General features: G+C 41.3%; 1 protein-coding gene across 5 annotated transcripts in view; it reads left to right on the top strand.

The window, feature by feature from the left end:
- Positions 1–9,710: 9,710 nt before the first annotated feature.
- myo18ab (myosin XVIIIA b) overlaps positions 9,711–17,329 on the top strand; it is a 140,469-nt gene continuing 132,850 nt past the window's right edge. For 3 of the 5 annotated variants that reach the window (XM_076734933.1, XM_076734932.1, XM_076734931.1), the window contains exons 1-2: positions 9,711–9,841; positions 12,027–13,159. In XM_076734933.1, coding sequence (XP_076591048.1) covers positions 12,140–13,159 — 1,020 coding nt within the window. In that variant the 5' untranslated portion in view covers positions 9,711–9,841; positions 12,027–12,139. The remainder of the gene's footprint in view (positions 9,842–12,026; positions 13,160–17,329) is intronic. The other 2 variants (XM_076734937.1, XM_076734935.1) reach the window with 1 other exon arrangement.

The following is a 17,329-nucleotide window of genomic DNA, read 5'->3' as shown; positions in this document are numbered from 1 at the left end:
TTTTCTTTCTGTCAATGATGTTGTCAACAAATTTACAGCAGCGTCTAAGAAAGCAGCTGTCAGTTCCTCACTCGTGCTGTTTTACTAAAAAACTGGTGTTTAACAACAGTCCTCGGTAATTGTTTTTTAAAAAATACAAATTCCTTGAAAATTGTATTAACTTAATTTTTTTGAAATAACTGTAAACTGTATTTTAAACAGCATACCGCAGTTGTCAATAGGGACAATCAGACCAGATCAATCATATTTTAATGAGATGCATTCATTACTGTTCAGCAGCTGAGAGGTGTAGGAGAACAAGACCTCCAACTGAATAAGAGTTGGTGTTGTAGGCTATAACAATTTCAATTCTCATTAGACTTGCCTAGTAATTAACACTACATTCACATCCTCATATTTCTTCAAACTACCTCTCACTATTGCCAAACTCATTCCTTTTATTATTTTGCTATAGCTTCTTCATCCAGTCATATAATCCATATTATTTATTGTATCATTCATTATTCATTTCCATTCTCATTATTGTGCCAAATAAATAATATTTCTCACTTAAGTCGTTGTCAGACAGTGTCCTTTTGAGCTGGAAATAGACTATCACTGTATCGAGAGCTTCCGCTTCAGATGATGAGACTAATCTACCATTAATTCATTAAATTATTGTTAAATCAGCATTCAAAGAAAAGAATAAATAAAATGAGTTGAGGAAGGTTGGCGCCCCTCTCTATATTAATGAGTGCAAACATTAAACCCAAAGGTTTAATGACCTAATTCCCCTACAGAGGCATGAGAAGCCAAAAGAAATGATCTTTATTGGATATCATAACTATATTGATGGGAGATCCTAACTTTTGATTCAGCACTTCTTAAGTATTCCTGTTAATAAAAAGACAGGAAACGCATTTGCAATGGAGCAATTAAGTCTATTATGCTATGTCTATGTCTATTATTAGAAAATGTGTAATCCATGTCTTCCTCCTGCAGGCAAGGTAAAACCACTGGTTGCACCTTCATTTTTCTTTGGATCCAAACACTGTGCACAGGGAACACAGAGAGCCTGTAACTCATCCAGTGAGTTGGGGGACGATTGCTTAGGCTACTTAAAGTACAAATGTTTGGCAATCAGATACCCCCTTGAGCAACTTGACGTTGCAGTGGAAAGGTGCTTACATCACCGTACATCACCTTACATCATCAAGCATAAAAAATAGACACAATATTAAAAGAAACAATAAAGATAAAATGCAAAATACAATTTAAATTAGGCAATGCAGCTGTGATCAGAGGGAGTAAGGTTACTCAGAGGGAGTAAGCTAGTTTAAACAGATGAGTTTTGAGTTTGGATTTGAAATGTGGTAGTGAGTCTGTGTTACGGAGGTCAGGTGGGAGTGAGTTCCAGAGCTGTGGAGCAGAGCGGCTGAATGCTCTGCACCCCATGGTAACAAGACGGGCAGGGGGGACAGTGAGATGGATGGAGAAAGAGGATCTGAGAGTGCGGGCAGGTGTAGCAATGTGGAGGAGGTCAGAAAGATATGGAGGGGTGAGATTGTGGACAGCTTTGAAGGTAAGAAGCAGTAATTTGTAGTTGATGCGATATGTGATGGGGAGCCAATGGAGCTGTTGTAAAATAGGTGTGATGTGATGGATTGAAGGGGTGCGTGTGATGATACGGGCGGCTGAGTTTTGGACCAGCTGTAATTTATGGAGGGTTTTATGTGGAAGGCCAAAGAGAAGAGAATTACAATAATCCAAACGGGAGGTGACCAGACTGTGAACAAGAACAGCAGTGGAGTGAGGAGTGAGAGAAGGACGGAGCCGGTTGATGTTGCGAAGATGGAAGTAGGCAGACCGAGTAATGTTATTGACATGGGAGGCGAAGCAGAGGGTGCTGTCGAGGATGACACCCAGACTCTTGACCTGAGGGGAGGGAAAGATGGAGGAATTATCGATGGGAATAGAGAAATTATGGAATTTATTTAAAGTAGATTTTGTGCCTATTAAAAGAAACTCTGTTTTACTACAATTTAATTTAAGGAAGTTTGAGGTGAACCAGGATTTCATTTCAAGGAGGCAGTTGGTGAGGGACAGAGGTGGGAGTGTGGAGTTGGGTTTGGTTGAAAGGTAGAGCTGGGTGTCATCCGCGTAGCAATGAAAATGAATATGATGTTTACGGAAAATGTGACCGAGGGGGAGAAGGTAAATAATGAATAGCAGGGGTCCCAGGACAGAGCCCTGGGGGACACCCGAGGTGTCGGGGACTGGATCGGAAGTGAATGATTTTAACTGAATGAACTGAGTGCGGCCTGAAAGATATGAATGAAGCCAGTTTAGAGGTGTATTTGTAATGCCAAGAGAGGAAAGTCTGTCCAGAAGGATGGTATGTGAAATTGTGTCAAAGGCCGCAGTCAGATCAAGCAGAAGGAGAATGGATAGTGAACCGGAGTCAGCAGCAAGGAGGAGGTCATTAGTGACTTTAAGGAGTGCTGTTTCAGTGCTATGGAGGGGACGGAAACCAGATTGAAATTGTTCATATATATTATTGCAGGACAAATGGGTATGGAGTTGAGCAGCAACTGTTTTTTCAAGAATTTTGGAAATGAATGGAAGATTTGAAATTGGACGAAAATTATTGAGGTTATTGGGATCTGAACCAGGTTTCTTGAGTATTGGGGTCACAGCAGCTGTTTTAAGGGCGGAAGGAACAACACCAGTGGTAAGGGGAGAGTGTATAAAGTCTATGATAAGAGGGGACAGAGAGGGGAGGGTGGCTTTAACAAGAATAGTGGGAAGAGGGTCTAATTGGCAGGTTGAAGATTTGGATTTTTGAATGAAGGTGGGTATGGAGGTGGGTATAAGCTGTTGGTGAATGTGTTCAATTTTCGAAGAAAAAAATGATACCAAAGTGTTCCAGAAATCAGAGGAGTACAGGTGGGGAGGGAGTGAATCTGGCGGTTTTGTAATATTTTTAAGTAGGGAGAAAAGGGCCTTAGAATTACCCTCATTTGAACTGATTAAACCAGAAAAATATATGGATTTAGCTGTAGAAATGCAGTCCTTGTAGTAGAGAATAAGATTTGAATACATGTCTTTGTGCACAGTGAGACCAGTTTTCCTGTAGAGTCTTTCAAGTTGACGTCCTTTTGCTTTTAACTGTCTAAGAGTGGAAGTGAACCAAGGTGCAGTATGAGTGAATGTGACAGATCTGGTTTTGAGTGGAGCGAGATTGTTTAGAAGGTTATGATAGAGCATATCCATGAAAAAGAAAATAAGCCAATGGATGAAAGTCAAATGTGAAGTGACGCACAATTCAAAGAATATGAATACCAGTCAGAACTAGCGGAGCAACAGAGCTGCAATGGTATCATTTTAATCACAGTTGAACCACTGCATCATTACACATTCACATAGGTCAATTCAGAAATGGTGACTCAGCATTGAGCAGCACATTTATTCAGTCTTCTATATAACAAGCTTGATATAACCACTAAGTAGATTAAGCTGCAAGCTAAACACTTAATTCTTTAGGTGGTGATAACTCATGTTTATTGGTGCAAAGTTATGTGTGACAGCCATCTATTGTTTGGTTACTCGCTTAAACGTTCATTGACTGTAAATTCTCAAGTAGGGGCTTTGATTACTTCAACTGCAGAGGGTTAGTTTCCAATGAAAAGTCCTCTGGCTTTTCAGTGGACAGAATCAATTCATTGCCCAACAAGGCTTTTATTATGAAGCATTTGCTGGACAATATTGTAGAAAATTCAGTGACTCTTGCTTTCCATACAGGAGATGTAACTATTGCCATCTTGTGGCACTTGTGAGTTACTACAAATAGCTGTTTGGCCGTGACATTAACTCAAATTTACAATGACAGAAATCCTGCTTTGGGTTAGTAATCCACAAAGATGTGTTGAAAATGTCATGATTATATTGTTGATGTTATTATGGAGAAATTTAGATGATTCTTAGTCGGCAGGCACATTATGTAACAGGCACCAGGAATTTATCCACCCTTGTTTTTTCCCCTGGCCTGTATTTGGGATTGGCCTTTACTTGACTACTGTCCTTTTTTTGAGCACATATGGTCAATGTACAGTTGAATAGCTGAGCAAAAGCCTTCGTCAGCTGACTAAAAAATATTGTGGGACCCTATTGTATAAGGCTATGTTTACATGTAGCAGGGTATTTTGGAAAACATATATTTTAGCCCCTCCATTTTCAAAAATAACATCGACACACAACATCGTTTTCAAAAATGTTGTCACAAATGTTTACATGAACCTGGATAAATACGCTGTTGAGCGCCATCATAACTATGCCAAACCTATGGCATGAGTGTAAACATAGGTCGCTCACATGACGTTAAGTATTTTCAGTTGCATGTTGTGACGTTTCGGAACCTAAAACGGCATTTACAATCTCCACTTTGGCCAGAGTTTTTAAAAATGATTGTTTTCCTTGAAAAAAAACTCTGTTTGCGTGTAAACGAGAGGCCAAACCGCATGAAAACATATGCGTTTTCCCTAAGTGTAAACAGGGTCTAAGAGTCTGGCAACGGACATTTCACCCTCTCTGTTTTCAAAAATAACATCGTGCACACGTGTCCATTTTCAGAAAACTTTTTGTTTACATTAACCCGTGTACGTAGACGCTGGCAGTGACACGTACTGGCTCTTTGTGTTTGAGGGGGGAGAAGTTGTTGTAAAATTGCTGACCTCCGAGCGCTCATTCGTCTCTGCTCCTCGATATAATAGAACAGCTGTATTTGCAAATGCAAACATATGAAAAGGGTTTGCACCAACATAAATATGACTGCTACTCTGAATGCATCCATGATCACCACAGCCAAATGAAAATGTAAACATAGGTCACACTTTTGGCGCAGGTGCAAGTTCTGGCGTATTATGTGACATCGGCTACCTAAAACTCAGTTTACATGCAAACATGCAACTGAAGTTTTCCAAAATCTCCACTCTGGCCGGAGTTTTTAGAATGCATCGTTTTCAGAGACAAATTCTCCGTTTGCGTGTAAACGAAGGGCACAAACAAGGGGAAATGTCGCTGTTTTTCAAATAACCCTGTACGTGTAAACAGGGCCTGGAGGTATCCAGTGAACTAAAGGGCAGACCAGGTGCACACTGAAGAAAATTTTTGTTTCTGTTCTGTTCCACTCTTCCCTCTAGATCTATCTTGTTCTATTTTTTTTTTTTTTTTTGTTGCAATGTCTCTCCTAAAAAAATCGTAGAATTTATTAAAAGTTTAATACTTTAATGTTTAAGAGCTGTGAAACTCCCCAATAATTCACCTCGTAGAGCAAGTTGTTCAATTCAATTCAATTAATTTGTGAGACAGAAGTTGTTTCATGACACTTATAGAAAGTGTAAAATGTAGAGCAGGTCTAGACCATTCTAAGCAGAACCAGACCCTGGGTGACGGTCATCTCCGTCAACAGCTTGGTTTAGAGAGAGAGAGTGAGAGCAATATGCACAGCAATGACAATGATAATAGTAGCTATAATAATACAGAAATATGACTAACAAGGAAATTGCATATGAAGCATATGGTATGTGTATGATAGTATATATTAAGATATGATAGCTTATGTACATAATAATAACAACAATAATAATGTGTATAATACATAATAGAAATAATGACTAATAAAATAACAGTAGCAGTCAAGCAGGGCCATGGCAGTTTGTCACAGTATATTCAGTTCTTACATACTGCCATTGTTTCGTCATCTGCTCGCTAGTGCCCTCAGTACTTTTCCACTCTCAGCCACTCCCACCTGCCTGCTCACCTGATCACACACCTGAGATTCATAGCAATCAGTGCAGTATATATAGGCTGCTCTGCCACACTCACTGGTTGCCAGACTGTTGTTGTGCTCAGTAAGACTTCCCAGCTATTTCATATAGACTGATCTCCTGTTGCTGAACCTGCCTGTTTCTGGCCACATCTGTTCTCCTGTACCCCATATCAGCCTTTTGTGTGCAACCACTAGTCTTGTCATACCCTTCCTGGATTTTTGTTTGCCTGAGAGAAAACGAGACTCTAAGACCTAGTATTCAGCATGCCCCGAATCTTTGCTTGCCTTTGACTGCTTGGTGTCTGACTCACTGTGTATTAAGAGAGACTCTGTATTGTTGCTACTCATCTGGACCTGCCAAGTCTGAGAATAAAGTCAGTACAAGCTATATCTGAGTTGTGGTGGTTCTGCACTTTGGCCCAAAACCCACCCTTGTGACAGCAGTTAGTGCAACCATGATCCACAATCCAAGTGCAGCCACAATCCATGGGAATCTGCGAGGCAAGAGAGCACAAGGACTCCAGGGAAGAAGTCAAGTTAGCAATATGAATTTATGGGACATGAATGCATACAGATAGAGAGGGAGAGGTTGTCCCTTTTTTATCTTGTGAGATCTGGCAGCAAAATTGCTAATCACCAAATGTTAGCATGCTGACACCCTAAGCTAAGATGGTGAACATGGTAAATATTACTTCAGGATGTTAACTTCATCGACATCATTGTTAGTATTTGATGGTATCATTTAGCTCAAAAAGCAACATTGTGCCTGCTCCCTCAGCTGCCACCTTATCACCGTGAAGGTGTTTGAGAACCCTAATGACCCTAGGAGCTATGTGGCTGGGGGAAGATTTGCCTTTGGTAATTTTCCCTGGTGGGGTCCCCCAAGACAGACGAAGAGCGGCTCAAAAGACCCTTATGAGGACAACCAGCAAGGACCAGGGGAACCTGCCTGGAGGGATACCGGCGCCTCTCCCTGGAGCCAGGCTTGGAGATGGGGCCCACCAGCGAGCGCCTGGTGAGTGCCTGTTCTCATTTTATATATTATCCTCTAATTCTTTTGGACAGTATGGGACTGTTAAATGAATGTTGTTATGGGGTCTTTTAATATATGATAAAATAATCTTTCTTATTTTGAATATGCTGACCTATGTGCTTCAAGAGGTCGACCATTAACCCTCAACCAAGGAACTCTTCACCAACCTGCAACAAACAGTGCTCCATAGCCCTTACCTTGGTGGTCATTAAGTGTTTTGAGGAGTTGATAAAGGACCATTGTACATCGTCTCTGTCTAGTATCCTGACCCCACTGGTTTTCTTATCTGCCATGAGCTATGTGTACTGTTTAACAGTCATCTTTCATCAGCATAATACCAGAATAGCTCCTAAAGTCATGAAACTGGGACTAAACACCTCCCTCTGCACCTGGATCGTGGACCTCTTGACTGTCAGAACTCAAGCAGGGATGAGCCACACCTCCAGCCCCCTCATCCTAAATACAATACAATACAACACAGGTGCCATCAATGGGTGAGCGCTCAGACCTCTTCTTAATTTCCTGAACACGCCTGACTGTGTGGTCAGGAACTCCATCTCAATCTCCATTTTCAAGTTTGCTGATGGCACAGTCATGTGAGCAGAATCTGCTAGAGTATTTCAACTTCTTTTTTTCAGTCTTGTGTTTCTAGTGAAGCCTTGGTTCGAGATATAGACAGATGGAATTCTTTAAACAATTTTTTTTTAATTGGAAAAAAGAGTTCTTTCTATGGCTACATTTACACTGCAGCTATAATAGAAAAAGTGGCTGAACTGAAATAAAGGTTCAGTCCATGTTCACCGCTTGTGGAGTGAAAGTTCACATGAAAACCTCTGGACAAAAAGTTAATGTTTTACTGTCATTTCGGTCATGTATCTTTATGCTTACTGGACTGCACACTGGTTTTAAATTAATGTGTAATGAAGTCAAAATAGAAAAAGGCAAAACTTTTTTTTTTTCCACATGAATTGAGCTGGCACAGTATTCAGTATGTTTGCACATTTAACACAATAGATGGATAAGCAAGTTGTCTGCCAGTATCCACGTTGATACTGATACTGTTAGTATGATGGTGATGTTTGTGATTTAAGAGGTGGGTGAAGAGCAGCCAGTGTGTGTCCAGTTGACCAGTTTATGGTTTATTGAGATCCATCATCGATTCATTCCCTATATCCACTTATCCTGTGCAGGATGGAGGGGCTGGAGTTTATCACAGGGCTGAGCATGTGATACAGGATGAAAATAAGAATACAATAAAAACTGGGTATTTAAACATCAATTTACAATTTAACAGCTCAAATGAGTTAGAAAAAAAAATCACTGCATGAATGACAGGAACCTTAAAGAGATTTGATAGTATATACAGTACAAACAATTCCTTCTGAATGGTATACAGTCCCAAATGCAAGTGGGAAAACCAGAAACCAAAACTTTTGTTCTGTTATTATAGGCTTAGTCTGAGGCATCTCCATGGCATATATAGTAGAACAATGTGTCATATTTCTCCTCCCTCAATTTCACTGCTTATCCTCTCAGTCATCTAAACATATTAATCCATGGCCAATTATGTCTCACCTTCAGAATACATAAAAAAAAAAAAAATGCATAGTTCATGAAGTTTGAACCTGATTTTTAAATGAAGCTTCTAGTATTTGATTAATTTGAAAGCTATACATTACTAACAAAAAAAAGAAAGAAAAGAAAACATTTTATGTATATGGAAGAAATGGCTGGAAAAGGAATTCTTACGTTAAATGATTGTGAATATACTTAGATCTTCAGCTATACCAGATTTTACAAAAGATTTTTGGGTCATGTCCACAATTCCCACAGTCTGTGAATGAGTTTAAATTCTGGAGGTTTTTTCTGATGGAAATGAAGCATCTCAGTATGGCAGAATGTTGTAGGGATATGGGGGACTAAAACAGCTGTACCCCTTAAATGTGTGAGATGTGGAACAGATATTTAGGTCCATCATTTAGCATGAATCCAGTAACATTTGCAGCAACTCTCAACTAATGTTGAAACATTTAAGACTAAAGTTCATACAAAATATATAAGTAACCATAAAACATTTTTAATCTCCAAAAATAGAAAGATATCATGCTTTATTTGGTGCAGTATATGGGCTATACATGAACAAATATTTATTCTTCCTGCAACACCGCTGATTTGAGCTGGACTATTGACCTTCACTTCATGTTATTTCACATCTCCCTCTCTTTTTCCTGTCAGCTCTCGACTGTCCAGTGAAAACATAAAATACTGTGTTTTCCAAAAGGTCATTCTCAGTCAAAGAAATGTAGAGGATTTTATCTGACATGTTGACATTATTTATGTTTGTGGTGACTTATACCCTAGAGTTATGAATTAACTGTCATAAAACCACAGTAAGAGAGTAGTAAGGGAGTAGTGCTGTGTAAACAGCTTTGTGAGCACCACAGATGTAGAACATAAGAAAATCCATTCTATTTCAGCTGTTCACATTCTTTAGCCTGCTGGAAATATAGGTGAGAGGAGGCTACTGCGCCAGCTGCACTGTGGACATGTCCCAAAATCCATCATTTGTGGATTAACATTCACTGTTATATTCTAGACGTTACAAAGGTGCAGTTTATGTTCTGTCCAAAAACTTGTTTAAGGAGACTGAAGATATGATGGACAGAACCCAGTCAATTCTGCATGAGTTCTCTATAAAGCAGGAATGTTTTTGCTGCAGCAAAGCGACAGTTTCCACACAAATCCTGCTCCACCATGGCCATTGCAGTAAAATAACATTGCACATGGGCTATGTCGCCATCGTCGGCACAGGTAACGTGCTGTAGTTCCAGCGTGTGTCCAGCAGGGGGAAGTGGTTGACCACTTTAAGCTGTTTGTAAAGAAGCTGGGCTGAAGCAGCCTGCCTTGATAACGTTAGCTCAAAGCCCGTCTGCGGCTTCTGTTCCTACGAGCCGTGCTGCGTCCACTAACCAGCTGTGAGCCTTTTGCTGTACTGGAGAACAGTGAGTATTTCTTCTAAAGCATGCTTAGAGTGAGGGGACACTTTCTATTTGAAGATAGCAGTGTTGAGGCAGGCAGACAGGCAGGCAGTCAGTCGGGCTGACCGGATCATTTTTACAGGATCCCAATGTGTTGTTCCAGGTTTGCTTCACCAAAAATGAGGGCAAGAAACTAAGGCTTGACTTGAGCTAATTAACTTAGGCTAGTTAGCTAGCTGGATTGCTCACTGGGAAGTTAAACAAAATCCTGATGAATTAGTGTTTGTGTGTGCTTTTGAAGCGTTTTCATTTGCCGTGGGATAGAACCGCAGATATTTGCTATTAGGTAACGTTACTCCCACCTACCAAACAGTAGCTCATGTACAGCTAGCTAATGTAGCCGAAAAGCTAGACCTGTTTTAGCTCTGTCATGCTTTTTGTCCCGACTTGCGTATGCGGAGTGAGGCGAATGTTGCTTTGTGTACGTTAGTGTGCTAGGTGTTGGCATTGTCTTAACCTTAGCAGCCAAGTCGATAAAAAAAAAAATAGTAGGCAGACCCTTGTGGCTCAGATCCGGAGCGTTTGTGCTCCCTAGCCCTGGCTGTTATAGCTGGAACGTGACGCTAATGTTGATACAAAGCTGCCCATTCACCATGGCCCTGCCTGTCCTTTAAGACAATTCGTGGTGGAAAAAGACCTATTAGGAACCTTTTTGGTGTTGTGGCAAATTGGTTTGGATATGATCCACTGAGCAGTGTTTTGTAAAATATTGATTTATGATTTTGAGGTAGAGAGCCCTATTGAGTTCTTACCATATTCAGTGTATCTGTGTTGTGGTTGCTTAACTGTGACACATAATACACTTGTCAGGCACATATGAGACTCCCATAACAGCTAAATGTCATTTCTAGCTGAGAGTGCACAGTATACCTCACAGAGGAAGGCCATGCCCAATATGACTTATGTGTAAGGCAGGAGCTGATTGTTTGTGTGGGATCCAGCTAGTGCTGCCCTGTGGACAGAGGAGTCTCAGTGTGTCACTCAGCTAATGAGAACCAGGCTGAAGGATGTGTGTCTGCCTGCCTGCTTGTGGCAGGAAGAGTCCCTGATTTTTGAGGGTTTGGAGAGACCCAGCTAAAAATGAAGCCAGGAATGTGTTTTGGTTTAGCCCAGCTCCTCCAACGGCCTTTGTAATGCAAGTGTGTTGGAGGTCTGCAGTCATGTAGGTCTGTATTTTATGAGGTCTTCTCCACATGTGGACAGTTACAACAAGCCATGAGACCCGGGCAGAGTTTTGGGTGCCTGCTTAAACACCATAAAACATGATGTTCTTGATCTCAATCTTAAGCCTCTGACACTGTCTTATTATCTTGCAAAATAAATGACGTGTTCAAAATGAGCAATAGCCAGAAGCAAGTGGGAAGAAGGCTATTTAATACACTTGCCATTTCTTTCAATTTTTGGTTCACAAATTTCACTATTTGGAAACTATATAACAGGGCAATACATTGTTTTAATGTATGTATGATATCAGAATTGTACAGAAAGTTGCAACTAAGTTTTTTAAATATGTAAAATAGTGAAAAACCCATCACATGTGCTCAGTGCCCAAGGAGAGTCTTTAAAATGGCTTGGTTTGAATGAAAAACTTGCATAATCAGTTTACAGTTATATCAAATTGAGCCAAAAACGGACTATCCTGTCTGGTAATTTTATCCATAAATGGTTACTTAAGTGATGTTACAATATACAATTAGTTATACTACAATACAGATTTTCTTCATAGCACTCACCCCAGCTTGGTAAATGACTTAATTATCAGAATTGTTGCTGATAGATTTTGTGTCGCTGAAAAAATGAATGAATGAATGAATGAATGAATATAGGATATGAGAATAGATATCTGGGATTTAGCTCATGTATTATCACGATCTATATCTTAAAAATATCTTGCTGTTCCAGCTGATTGAAACGAATCATATGTTAACATTGCTGCTGATTGAAATGTGTGAATATCTTTTGAATGCACCAAGTCATCTCCAGAATATTGTCAAATCAACAATCTGAATGTATTTGAAAATATTTTATTTTAGACTTTATTTCCTATATTTGATTTTTATCAGCTTCACATGAAACTCAAACACAACTTTTCATTAATATCTAGAATTTTGTGAGTTTGACACAGGTTGCTATCTGTCTGTTTCCCTAGGGGATTTGTCCCTGTTGGTCACAACAACAGCACCTGACTCGTGAACTGGACCTCCAGCTCTGTAGGGAAAATAGAGCCACTTTGGATGCAAACACAGTGTTTAGTTTGTCACCATGTTTAATCTGATGAAAAAGGATAAGGAGAGGGAAGGGAGTAGGAAGGAGAAGAAAGACAAAAAGGAGAGAATGTCTGCGGCAGAGCTACGCAGCCTGGAAGAGATGAGCATGCGGCGTGGTTTCTTCAACCTCAAGAGGGAGGCCAAGCGTGAGTCCAAGAACAAACTGGAGATCTCCAACCCCATTCCCATCAAAGTGGCCAGCAGCAACGAGCTCACGCTCACTGACATTGAATCAGATGGCTTGAGTAACCGAAGCAGCATGGTTCTGGATGACCAGCTCAGCGCTGCCAGTTCCACTGATGACCTGAAGGGTGAAGGTGGTGGAGGCCAAGATGGACACCGCAGCTCAGTGCGTGATCGCGTGGCTCATTTTGGTTCACTTGCAAAACAGAACTCCTCACAGGTGGGTCAGATGATGAAACGCTTCTCTTTTTCCCAGAGGAGCAAAGAGGAGAGCCCCTCAGAGGGCTCCACCCCCTCAGGCCAGAACTCTGCTGCCCCATCTCCACAGGTGGAGAGCAAAGTTTTCAGCATGCTCCGCAAGCACAGCCTCAAGCAGCAGCCTGGAGCATCACTCACCAAAAAAGTCTGCATCCCTGAAATAGTTGACAAGACCTTCCCTGCACAGCTGCAGCTGCCAGCTGTGGTTGCACCAAGCGCACCAGAAACACGTGAGCTAGAGCTCCAACGCCGCAACACTGGTGACTTTGGATTTTCTTTGCGCCGCACCACCATGTTGGACCGCAGCCCTGATGGAGGAGTGTACAGGCGCGTGGTCCACTTTGCCGAGCCTGGCGCTGGTACCAAGGACCTCGCACTGGGGCTGGTGCCAGGTGACAGGCTGGTGGAGATAAATGGACGGAATGTGGAGAACAAGAGCCGGGATGAGATAGTGGAGATGATCCGTCAGTCAGGAGACACAGTGAGGCTGAAGGTGCAGCCCATCCCCGAGCTGAGCGAGCTGAGCCACTGCTGGCTGAGGAACACCGAGGGTCAGCGCAGGGAGGCCAGATATGTGAGTAGCTTGTCCACTTTCTGCGTACAAACAGATGAATGTCCTCGTTACACTCTATTTGATGCTCTTTTGTGGTATCGCGGTTGACTGCTTTTCAGTAAAATCTTTCAGTATTTTCTCAGAATTTGTGCTCAGTGTCAGAAACTTATTTTTTGACCAGCAGATTTACTGCAGCAGAAAGACAGCAATGTCCCAGGTTCTCAGGGATACAGTAATTGGATTCTTCTTTGTTGATAAGCTGTTTCTAAGACTTAACATAAAAGTGTCTGATCAGGATGTGGGAGGTGATGCTTGCTGGATGTCAGTAAAGTCAAGGTGTCCTGCTAACTCCTTCTGCGGTCATTGATTTGGGAAAAAAAAAAAAAAGGCTTCAAACACATTTTTTTGACATTAATGGAAATTCTGTGATGATTTCTGAAAGTCCTACTGAAATAAGATAGCATTTGCTACAGCTTACATTTGTGTTCTCTGGATTAGGGGTAGGGATGGGTACCTTTCACATCTGAATCGATACGATACCGATACTCTGTACCTGCGAATCGATACCGGTATTTTTCGGTACCTGTTTTTGATACTTTTTTGGGGGGGATATGTGTTTGGTAATTTAAGTTATTTTGTATATTTAAAAAATAGTCAAAACTTCGGAATTTTGAACATTTATTCTTCAATAACATCAAGTGAAATAACTCCAACATAGAACTTGAGAAAAATGTGTGTGGGGATAAAGTAAATAACTTAAAAATAAATAGATTCAAAATAAATAACTGTATGAAATGTTTAACATTTGCAGCCTGTACTAGGCGGGTTTCTTTCAAAATAATGATGCTGCTGAGCTAATTGAAGCTGCGTCGTCGTCGTCATCGTCGTCGTCTACCTTTTTAAAAGGGCCGGTTGTTCTCCTTCCTCGAAGCTGGCTGCAAGTGTCGAGCCGCTGGCTGCAGCAGGCTTGCTGGCAGTAATGTTTAATGCTGGCGCCGGGCGAGTAGCTGTGGTAACGTTAGCCTGTGTTTTTAAACTGTCAAAAATCGTGCACTCCTCCGCCTTGAGGAATATTTGGTGTTTAACCAAGTGCTTCCTCAAGTTGGACGTCACTTTGCTGGCTTTGCACTTCGCATCACAAATGTTGCACCACGCGTTGTCGGCATCCAGCTTGGTAAAATGAAGCCAGACTTCGGAGCGCTTGCGGTCCACTGACGTCACCGAGTCCTCCGCTCTCGCCGACGCATAACGTCAAGGTGCGTACAGGGTAAAAAAAAAAAAAAAAAAAAGGTGCGTTCAGGTACCGAAATGTGGTACCGACGGATTTCCCGTGAATCGATACTCGGTACTTCAGCGGGAATTCGGTCGGTACCAAAAAAGTACCGAAATTCGGTACCCATCCCTAATTAGGGGTGGACTGATGTTTTTTTGAGGGCTTATTGATAATTAGTAATCAAGAAGACTGAGAACCGATATACATTAGCAGCAAAAAGGAAGTTCTTAGTGTGAAAATCTAGAAACAGAAGTGTTTTTCTAAATTTTCTAAGTTGTGTTATCTGTGCAGATAAGCAGCTGGTGGTTAAAAAAAACAACCAGACAAACAAAAATGGTGAACTCCACCTCTGGGCATAGCGTAGTGCTGCTGAGACAGTAACTTCAGTCAGCCAATCAGCAACATTATTAGTTTTGGTACAAGCTTGCACATGGACTCACTCATACTGAGAGCAGTCAGAGTGCACAGCCTGAAACTCCCAGTTCTGGGAGGATGGAGAGGAGGATTTGATGGTTCACTGTGTCAGACACTGCTGCAAAGTCAAGCAAGATGATGACTGAGGACAAGGAGGCAGCTGTAGCAGTGTGAGTCCTCTGTGACAGCAAGGAGGGGAAGTCTCAGCTGATTGGCTGACCTTCATAGGTATTTTGACTCTGCAGTATTGTTATTCTAAGTATCCATGTTATGATTTGTTGCGGTTATTGTTAATGTTATTGATTTAGTGCGAGACCACTGGAAAAAGTTGGATCATACAGTTGACTGTACATGATGAGTCATATTTCCAAAAACAAAATAGTCTTGTGCTCACATCCCTGTCCTACAATACTGATTGAGTCACTCCTCATGCTCATTTAAAGGCTCATTGTGTCCTGTGTAAAATGTCACACATCTGACCACACCTAAATCATTCTTTTCACAATTATTTACCATCAGCTGCTGAAGGCAAAACACCTGCTGTGACCTCTCAGATAAAGGTGTGGTTGTATTATATGTTTGCAAGTTTCAGCCCATACAGAGCAGTACCTCTGCATCAGAAACAACCAGACCTTCATTTCTAATTTTTCAATCAGTGCAAACACAACACTTCTTCCATGTTTACCTGATGTGCTGATACACATATGGTATAGTAGGAAAGCACTTCTGGAAAGTTCATATTGTTGTAAAATATTCTGAACATAGTGGTTATATCTGCGTAAAGAAAATTAATGTGAAGACTTGCTGTTCTCGTCTGATTCATGTCATTGTACACTGACCTGATCTGGTTTTCAGTTGGTCGGACTAAATAAGTAATTTGGAAAACTAAAAGTATTTCAACAATATTTTGATTGATTCATTGATTACTCAAGTACAGAGTAACCTATTTTTACAGTTTTGAAGCTATTGAAACAGTTTTAAAAGTCATTACATTTGTGTATGCAGATACCCTGCATCAACAGTAGCTGAGTGTCCTCCAGTAGGACCTGCTTGGCAGCATCAGAGGGCTTTGTTTGTTTGCCTCCATTGGCTTTGGTTCAAGGGTCCTTGTGACACAGCCGGACTGAAAGAGACTCTGGTCCCCCCCCCCCCCCCCCCCCCATCACAATTGAATTCATCTGCTCTTGTGTCATGTGAGGAGCTGCGACAGTGATTTCCATGGAGCAAACAGGAAGTGCACAATGGAGGGAGCTTTGTTTAAGTGTGTAGGCGATGTTCGGTCTCTCTCACATACAAACACACAAACACTTCCCCTCCTTTAACGCCATGAGTCTGTCTCTGCAGCTGTCTGTGTGTGCCTGTCTGTATCTGTTTGTCAAATTTAACTTGTATCACCAACTTAAATAAAGCTGACTGAAGAGCCACCATTCAGTCCTGACAGATGCTATATAGAGACCATGTTATGCTTATTTTCAGGCTCATGTTTTAACATAATATCTGCTTACTGCAATGCAATGAGCTTTTGACAGGGAGCAGTGGCTTCTTCAAAAACACGTCAGGTGATATCAGCATTTATGTATGTATGTAATATATGTATATATATTACATATCTGTGTGTACACACACACGCAGTCTTCCACGTTGCTGTCTGCAATGCAATTCTTCCTTTTAGCTCCAGTCCTCCTTAAGGCCCCTTCTGAATAGCCCAGTCTGCTCTGATTGGTCATTTCCCACAGGCCTAAGCAGGCATCAAACACCCTGTCTCCCGTCAGCTCTGCTGGAGGTTTTAGCTTCCAGTTAGCTGTACTTCTATTGTGAGGACCACCACAATAACTTCTAAAATAAAAATCAGGCACATATAGCTTTATAATGGTCTATGGGCTGAGCAAGCTAGCTGCTGGGAGCTAAACAAAGTTACACAATGCTGCCAAGCAAATGCATTCCTTCAGTTTGACCACTTCTGTTTCACCCATAGCTAACTTCAGACCATAACTTTCAAGTAAATTTACATTGAACAGTGACACACGCACACATACCGATGAGGATCCTGGAGCTGAAAGAGCTTTGCATAACAACAAGGCTAACGCTAGCTAAGTAAGAACTGCAGTATAAACACAACAAATACATCATGCATTGTCCGTTACTGGCATTAAACTTTCTATTCCCAGTCTTTAGTCGGCTTTAAATGAGGTTTACCGTTCACAGTTTCTCGTGACTGTCCCTCGATATTCCAAAATGTGTTCATCATCGCTCCCATTCTGTCAGAACAGCCACATTAGTTACACAAATAGCAGCAGGACAAAACAGCATCAAGCCTTGTACTTGCATTAGCTCAGCTAGTGTTAGCTGATGTGGCTGCATTGAACTAATTTTGTGATATTGAGGTAATTTTTGGTATATTTAAGATGGGCAGCATGATGCAGCAATCCATCTGTGTGGCAATCTGATGTGATTTGGGCAGCAGGGCTGATTACCAAGTTCTCAATTGATGTGAAGGTGACAGT

Source organism: Chaetodon auriga, chromosome 7 (assembly GCF_051107435.1).
Source record: "Chaetodon auriga isolate fChaAug3 chromosome 7, fChaAug3.hap1, whole genome shotgun sequence".
NCBI lineage: Eukaryota > Metazoa > Chordata > Actinopteri > Chaetodontiformes > Chaetodontidae > Chaetodon > Chaetodon auriga.
This window is presented reverse-complemented; position numbering and strand designations above follow the sequence as displayed.